Source organism: Anneissia japonica, unplaced genomic scaffold (genome assembly GCF_011630105.1).
Source record: "Anneissia japonica isolate Jap-2015-1 unplaced genomic scaffold, ASM1163010v1 scaffold284978_len400890_cov162, whole genome shotgun sequence".
Taxonomy (NCBI): domain Eukaryota; kingdom Metazoa; phylum Echinodermata; class Crinoidea; order Comatulida; family Comatulidae; genus Anneissia; species Anneissia japonica.
The window spans coordinates 184,440-193,447 of NW_022728715.1; the positions used below are offsets into that span (position 1 = coordinate 184,440).

At 35.7% G+C, this 9,008-nt stretch overlaps 1 protein-coding gene across 1 annotated transcript in view; it reads right to left on the bottom strand.

Annotated features, from left to right (window-relative positions):
* Nucleotides 1-7,187, bottom strand: part of LOC117114507 — an 8,415-nt gene extending 1,228 nt beyond the window's left edge. The window contains exons 1-7 of the mRNA XM_033258176.1: nt 7,043-7,187; nt 6,404-6,592; nt 5,252-5,461; nt 3,603-3,723; nt 3,067-3,185; nt 1,196-1,336; nt 379-558 (exon numbers count right to left, since the gene is read on the bottom strand). Coding sequence (XP_033114067.1) covers nt 379-558; nt 1,196-1,336; nt 3,067-3,185; nt 3,603-3,723; nt 5,252-5,461; nt 6,404-6,586 — 954 coding nt within the window. The 5' untranslated portion in view covers nt 6,587-6,592; nt 7,043-7,187. The remainder of the gene's footprint in view (nt 1-378; nt 559-1,195; nt 1,337-3,066; nt 3,186-3,602; nt 3,724-5,251; nt 5,462-6,403; nt 6,593-7,042) is intronic.
* Between the last annotated feature and the right edge of the window lie 1,821 nt (nt 7,188-9,008).

Genomic DNA, 9,008 nt, shown 5'->3' on the forward strand with positions numbered 1-9,008 from the left:
AGGTTCTCTCACTAAAAACTGGTTGAGAAAATTTTTTTTTAATTACCACAGTATAATTTAAATTTCACCTAATTCTCACAGCCAGTGCCTTCAGGTATTTCCCAATAATCTCCCATGTATCTAAATGCATGACATTTTTGTGTTGTAACCAGATGTAAAGACCCAATATTTTAATATTGAATATACCCCCTGTAAATCTTATAATAAATTATTACTACATACATACAGTATATTTAAATCTTCAAAATTTCGTTCATATTTATTACAAAATAAGATTAAAGAAAGAATGTATACTATTCTTAGTACAAAAATATATGAACCAATAAAATATATTAATTTAAAACAGAATGAAATGAAAACAATTAATGATTAACCTACCGTATTGACTTTGGGAATTTCTCCAACAGCCCACACTTCCAACACATCAACGGTAAACTGCTCTGTAGCTGACAGCTGTGGGCTATCATATGTTGTACATTTAGGATGAGATTTGCTGTGACCTTTACCAAAATCCTGGTCAAGCCAGAAACCAAAGTAGCCAAACTGACCTCCCATACCCTAAATAAAAACATAAATAAAATAAATTTACAAACAGAATAAGGTTTTTTTTTTTAATCAAGTTTAAACTTAACCAACTATATTTATTATTATAGGAGGCACTTCCAAGACTACTGTAGATTGTAGAACTGTACTGTATCTAATTATGAGGGTGATACCAAGTTTTCATATTTACAAGCTATCTACGAAGAAGGTAGGGGAACTTTCGAGGCAGTTTTAGTGTGGCTGAGCATTCTCCTTTTATTTAAATGTGAAAAAATAATAGTTGATTATTTATAGAAATAAATGGCAAAGTATGTCACTTTAAACATTAACAACCAATTTATGGTTTTATCACAGCCATCGATATGGTTCTTCACTAATTTTGTGTTTTTTGCGTAAAGTTCAGCGGATGTAATATTTCTATTTAGCAACCCCCACCCCCTTTCAAAGTCCTGGATATGCCGCCACTGTATGAAGTATCTAATTTGAGGATAAGAGGTACTTTAATAGACTACTTGGCAGTCTCTATGATGAGGAAGGTAGGAGTCACTTCTAAAACTATTGAGCAGTACAGTAACTATCTGAGGATGACAAAAGGTACTTCCAGTACCATTAGGCCGCAGACTCTTATTTGAAGATGATAAGAGGTACTTACAAGACCATTGGGCAGTGTCTCTTGATCCATATTCAAGTACATGTAATGATCGTTGATACTTGAGCTTTCAAATATGGCCATTGACGGTGACAATGTAAACAAAAAACACTGACTGCCACCTATGAAAACAAATACACAAGGCTCTTTTAGTAAGCATTAGTGTATACAATTATAGAAAATTGAAAGATAAATATTATATAAATATTTAAATATCAAATTATTACTTTTCACATACCGTTGCTCACACCATTAAGAAGCAAAATTTAGTTTGTGGTTGTTCATGAAACAAAAAACATTTTCTTTATCACTCGCAGTTATGCTCTACAATTAATGTGCTGAGATTTGAAACTTTGTATAGGTAGATGAAACATACCATAAGTTGGTTTATTTGGACTTACATATATTGTTAATAAATAACCAGCTGTAAAACATGTATGTTAGGCGAGACTTCTTTTATACCTTGTTTTAGCAAATCTGCCGACAGCCAATAAAGGTGATTGACTTTTTTATTATGCCCCTGAAACCTCCAAAAATAAGATATTTAAATTTCTTCCTTAATTATATGAGTTTTTAAGCATTTATCAATCTAATTTACTACACCTGTCTCTTATACACATCTAGATGTGTATAAGAGACAGACCCATAACTACATCCCTGCATGTACGATGGACATCCTTCCCCCCCCCCCCCAACCCCCTAAGTTTCACTATAATGAAAAATAGTATTAATTTTCTCAAAACATAATATTATTGACCCATTTTAAATTAATGCATGGACTGGTCTAATTTACAAATAATGATGGTTTATACATGTGATAGGATATACTATGGTCATGAGTGGAAAGATAGCACATTCTATTCTATAAAACTTGGTTATAATTTGCTTTCACACTTAATTAATTACCCTTCTCTTCCAGCATATCACTTGTACTGTTACACGGTTGCAGCTGTACAAAACTAAGGGTGGTCATAGACATTTTAAGGGTGGGTGGGTGATAACATTGGTTTAAAACTGAAATAATAAGAGTGAATATTAAGGATGGAAAAGTGGGTTAATAAGAGAGGGTGAAGGCCCATGAAATTAGCTTTTAACTCAGTGGACAACTTAAGATACTAGAAACACAAGATAGAGTTCTCCACAGAAAAAAACTGAAGTTCCACCGAACCTTGTACGGCTGGATCTAAAAAAGTTCTGCCACCGTTACATAACTGTGAATACATAACCTCCTTTTGTGGAGGTTGAAATCGTTGCCATTATCAGTAAGGTACAAATGAGTAGGTATAAATAAATCAAAACAATAAAATGACAGACACAAAAGCGCAGATTCGTATGGCCGGACTCTGATTAGTGATAAAATTTTCATCCATTACGGCGCCGCGTGTGTCTGGTTATACTTAGCAACAGAAGGGCGGCCTGTACGTCTAGACCAAGTATAGAAAACTTGTGCATTATAAAAGAAGAAGGGCGCTGCGTACGTCTGGACCAATTTCCGCCTCAATTTTGCTATGCAAGTGCTCTATCTTGTATTTCTAGTGTCCATGGCGCTGCCAACCCCCACACGCCATAAATATTTCCCTGCTCTTATGAAAATGAATGAATAACCCATTACCATGAGCAGTGTGATTCACAATTAGGGGTTTGCTATGACCAAATCCCTTCTTTTCAATCAAATCCCCTCTAATGAACTGAACCACCCCTGCCTTTGCCTTGAATATGGACAGAATGATGAAGTTCACTATACTACCATGTTTCTGCTTCAAACGACGTTTTCCCAAGGACCCTCACCACACCTCTTTCCCTGGTCCACATTAGGAGTTACCCATTTTAAGGAATCTTAATCAGGCCTGGGCATAAAACATCTTGATTCTCACCTTAACTGCACTGTGTTGTATCAAGAGGCAATAGTGCATGATATCTGTTAGTATATTCTGTATCAATGGTTTATTCAGCAACCAATTGCATAAATCAATTGCACTTTCAATGTCGCCATCTAAAAACAAGACAAAGATGATTGTTGTCAACCTGAAATACATTATTATATATTTAAAATTTAACTTTTGGTTTTGAGTGCACATGTGTATGTCAAAGGTCAAGGCATAGAAACAATTATAGAGTAGTTATACATCCCTTTCATGGTTTACATAATATGCATTGATATCATAGCTTTTTGTTTTATATATTAATTTATACTCCAGGACTAATAACTAGCTACTACAATCATTGTGTTTTTCTCCCTGCCAGCTGTGGACATTAGCTTTCATTTTAATACTAATTACAGTTGATCTTTGTGGCATATACTATAGAAATCTGTTGAATAAAATGCTGTATAATATATACAGGCCTTGAACTCCATAAAATTATATGCATTTGGAACTACAGGAAGGCTTTATGTAACAACAATTTTCACCTTGAAGATCTTGCATCATCATGTCCACAAAAACAGTTATTGCTGCAGTATCTGCTGCCTTCCAGTTCACTTGTGTGCTTCTAAGAATGGCATCATAGCAACCTAGAAACACATGAAGTACCTACAGCATCCAAAAAAATTGAATGAAACAATCAATCTTTCAAAAATATTCTTTCCATTGTGTGAATAAAAAGAAAAACATTTATTATATTTTTTATAACACACCTAGAATAGATTCTTGTCATTTGACATTTTATGAAAAAAAAATCTATCTTTTTTCTGAATGGAGATTCTTGTCATTTGATGTTTTATGAAAAAAATCTACCCTTTTCCTAAAGTATTGTATCATAGGTGCCGTGCAATGGAGTGAAACAGATGGAAATAAAATGCACGGATGGAAGTATAAATGCACGGTGGAACTAAATTTCCATGAGTAACAAAATGTGGTAAACAACCAATGTCACATGATACAAAATCCACCAATCAAATGATGGATGATCTATTAAGTGTGTTATAATGTTTAATATTAGATGAAAAAATAAAGTAACTTTTATAAAAAAGAATGTGTAATCTATACAATAATGAAGCTAAATGAAATTTTTTTGAAAAGGAACAATGTTTCTCTATTAATCTCAACCATTTCTAAGAATCTATATTCAACTGAGCAGTGAGAAACTTCCTGTCGGTTTACAGAAACAAGAATGTTTTTGTTTTATAATTTGGAAAGCATTGTTCGGAAAATTTTCCAGCCATGTTATTCAGTTTTACTGAAAACAAGTTTTCACAAGCAGTTTATGCTGGTTTCAATCCCTGTCGCCATGCATTTTTCACTTGTGCCCTTGAGCAAGGCACTTTAAAGTGAATTATTTCTCCCGAACTTGGAGTATAAGTGGGTACCAGTGGCAGCGCTACGGGGGAGTTAGGTAGCTACAGACCAGCCACCCCCCCCCCTTCATCCCTCATTGGGTAGAAAACCAAAATTCGTCAGGGACAAAAACAAATTAATTATTTTCTACATATTAATAGCCTCTAAAATTGATTAAAGAAGATTTTGAAACCCCTAAATTGTCATTTCTTGGGGGACTCTTTTCCCCCTGAACCACATTACAAAGATTTTGAGCGACACCCGACCACGCCACTTTGTTCTCTTTGGGGACATCAGTCGAGGACCTTGGTCCCCGCCCTTGGGAAAATCCTGGAACTGCCCCCCCCCCCTGATGGGTAACTGGTAGGGTTGAATGCCAAATGGGCTGTTTACAGTAGCTGTTGTAACATTATGGAATACTCCCAAAGGCAGATGACAGGGATGTATTTATGGTGGAAAAACCACTAAGCCTTGAAGTTTTCCACCCAGTCTAAAGCTAATTTAATGGCCTGGCCACCCAACTTTATTAGCCCGCTTGCCCATCCATAAATCCACTCTTATTATTAGAGTTTACCAACATGTTTTTTTTTTGTTTTTTTTAGGTTTTTTAACAATATTTATGGAGAGTAAACCTTCCAAGCATATCCTAGATGGTAGGCTGATTTTCAGGGGCCATAGCATGACGTGCTATGTAAGTCTACCAATATTTATCATGTGAATCATTGTATACAGTAGGCTTATCTTTAATCTTTTGTATAAATATATTAACTCAACATTAATGTACCTCTCTAAAGGAACTTAGGGTGAAGGTCCTGTCTTCTTCAACGACCAATGTGTACAAAACATGAACTTGTTGCTCAACCATTCCTTTAGTCAGATCTGCTACTGCGATTATAAAGTCCTCACTGGAAACACTCTGAGATTCACCATTTTTACACAGGATCGAAAATAATTTACTTGTAATTTTGTCTGGTACTCTGCCAGCAATATATCGCTGCGGATAATTAATTAAATAATCGAACAAACATTATTTAAAAAAAAAAAATTTCTGCCACCGACCATGAAAAATGTTATCTGAACAATATATAACCCAACAGTATATTTTTTTTTATTATTATTTTCCCCAAAATGCTTCAGGGACATTCATAATGCCTCCAACCGCCTGTCGAACACTTTTTCCAGCCCTGATGAAGAAACCAACCATAACACAACATAAAAAAAACCAAAATATACTATTATTTAATTCCAATTTACTAGTTTACGATTCAACATTTATTTGCTACACATCCAAGTAATTGCAATTGTGTTTTAATTGAAAAGTATAACAGAAAAGCTTGTATTATATAAGGTCTAATGAAAGAGTAATGAAATCATTGAATAGTATTCCAAACAAAACTAGTAACTGTCTTATTTCATGACTGAATAAAATTAATTAACTTGCCAATTATTGAATTAATTAAAAACTATTAATTATGAAATTTTGTTTAACCTACCGTACTACAATTACTTATTTTTACCGATCAACAGTGAATCATTGCTAATAATAGGCTGGTATTGTATTGATCCATGCACAAAGTACCAAAAATATCATTAAAAAAAGTCATTTTTTAAATTAACTTGCCTACCTTGTAATATAAATACTATCGACTTAAAGTGATGCTTACCATCACTTTACAGCGAAAAATATGAGAAACACTCCAAGTCACTAGATGTGTTTTATTATTTTTATTATAATTATCCCAGTTTAAAAATCAGGGTACAATTCTTTTTAGTATAGTAGTAATTCATGTTATGCAAAATGAGCAAGCTGATTTAAACATACCTTTTAATATTTTTTGTCATTTTCATTCATCAAGGGACAATACATTTTTAAAAGTTAAAAAAAAATCAGCATTGAGGCCACAAAAGAAAAATAGTTTCTTGATTTATTCTTTACCTTCAAATCTTGCTCATGAAATGCTGTCTTTTCAGTTTCGGAATTTCCACTCGTGCTACAAATTCTCTGAAAGACAAGCTTTATCTCACTTAATTCCTCGGCCGAAAATAGGGAAATGGCCTGTTCGTGCCTGGATTTAGTTTCTGTTCTAGGAAAGCCACTCTTAGATCTACCAGCACCCATCTTTATCTGAAAAAGGAGAAAAAAGAAATCTAGGCTATAACAACTCCCTGATCTAGGCCAAATTGTCGAAACCCAGTTTGCCGAATCTACTATTTGCCGAATCTACTATTTGCCGAAACCCAGATTGACACTATAATATTAACAACTCCCTGGTTTGACGAATGCCAGTCCGACTCAAAAACCATAAATTCCAGTTTGCAAGAAACCCTGTTGCCAGTTGGCCCAAAGTCAATCAAAAGCAGTCAATCACTGGCCAATGTGTCTGCTAGCATTCAAGGGGCTACGTCGAAGCTCATATCTTGCTTGGGTGTACGTGTGTACTAGGCTAGGCCTACAGGCCATTACTCCAGACCTACGCCTACTAGGCCTGGGCCCCTTAGCCTGCCTAGGCCAAAATGGTGTTGAACCCGTGGCTACATAGACGGGTAAATTGGGAACAAACAAATAAATACAGACCAGCCCTATTTCAGCAACTTCCGGATGCTTTGCGTCTACTGATTTATAAAGGTCTATCAATAATATTTAAGTGTCAGATTGGCATTGCAATGAACTTTCCTACCTTGCTTTTACAGCCATAACGTGAAGTCCGATAGGCCTTTTTCACGAACCGGTAGACATCATGAAGTGATGACAAACATTGCGAATCAGCGGTGCGTAACCAACAGAAATAAGATAAGCTTTTGGGCTGATTTGTTGACATCATGTTATTTAAAAAATCATAACTCTATAACGGGGTCGTATCCAAAATTTTTTCCAGCAAAATGTTCTTAAAAGACTAGTCTGCACCACTATATGATTGAAAAAAAATGATTTACTATACTATACCTAACTTGTACTTATAATAAGAGAAATCTGTATATTATCGCTACTTGGAACAGTAACAACACGAAAGTCTTATGCTACTGCACTGTAATGCATAGGCCTATATTAATACAATACTAAGATAGGCATTTTCTTTTTCCATCTTGATTTCAGAGATCAAAAACATTTTTCAGTTTTTTTTTTCAATCATATAGTGGTGTAGACTAGTCTTTTAAGAACATTTTGTTGGAAAAAATTTTTGGATACGACCCCCCGTTATGGAGTTACGATTTTTTAAATAACACGATGTCAGAAAATCAGCCCAAAAGCTTATCCTATTTCTGTTGGTTACGCACCGCTGATTCACAATGTTTGTCATCACTTCAAGATGTCTACCGATTCGTGAAAAAGGCCAGCACTGAGTCAGTTGTTCAGCTCTCATGGCTCAGTTTCATGGTGCTATAAAAGAATATCTATACTATATTCTTCGGTGCTATTATACGATCTTTGGTCTCGCATTCAAATCGGAAGTGCAATAATGACACGCGCGTCAAAATCGGAAGTGCAGAAAACGACACGCGCGCAATCATTTCCGACGCACAGCTTCCATGGAAACCTGCAACAGACTCTTGGATTGTGGCAAGAACCTGCAACATGTCTCTTTATTATACAGTACTGTATGCAAATGTTTGGTTTTTTTTATTCCCGCATTAATATTTACCAAATTTTTGACGCGGGCGGGAGTGATAATCTAACAATTTCTATATATATTTTTGAGATGAGTTTGTTCCCTACAAAGCTTATAGGAAAATTTATTTATTTAGGTAAATTGATTTCATAAGAATGATAATGGAAAAATTAATTTTAGGTTTTCTTTGTCTAAAAGGAAGTTTGCCCTCTTGAATTTTTTTTATAGCTATATAAGACTATGCGATATACACACAGGTAACATGCCAATATGGGGTTATGCAGGTACATACTGGTAGCATATGGGTTTGCCCAGAGCCCCTTGGTTTCTGCAGCCAAGGGCCCAAGTGGTTTAGCCCACATAACCCAGGTAGAACCCATATGGTGTCCCATATTGGTGTCATGTAATAATACGAGGCCCATATTTTCTCAACCATATCATTATGGATGTCATATGGGTTTGCCATGTGGCCCCTGTTATTATCAAATGTAGTATCCTACCATATTACCCAGTTAGAACAGCTATCCATGCTTCGCCAGTGGCATAACGCCTAACCCTTAGGGGCCCCTAGGTCCCTACCCATATGATCCTCACTCTTTAGTACCCTGATCCAAAAGAGCTTTATTGTTGGGAGGGGTGTCGGCAAGAAAATAATATCTTATTGAGGAACACTGCTTTGGAAAAGCTTTTTTACCATCTCAGAGTGCCATTTCAGAGCATCTAGAAACTAGGGCCTATTCTTAAAATTTGCTCCCCCTCAGCCCCAACCATGGTGAGGCTGAGGTGGATGTGAATGTGGACTACCTATTCACCAGCCCCCCATCCCCCGTCAGAAAATTTCTGGATCCGCCCCTGTTAAGGTGGATTAGCCAGACCATGGGTCACAAATGGTGCATGTACTGGATTTCAATTAGAAACTATCTATATGGCAAG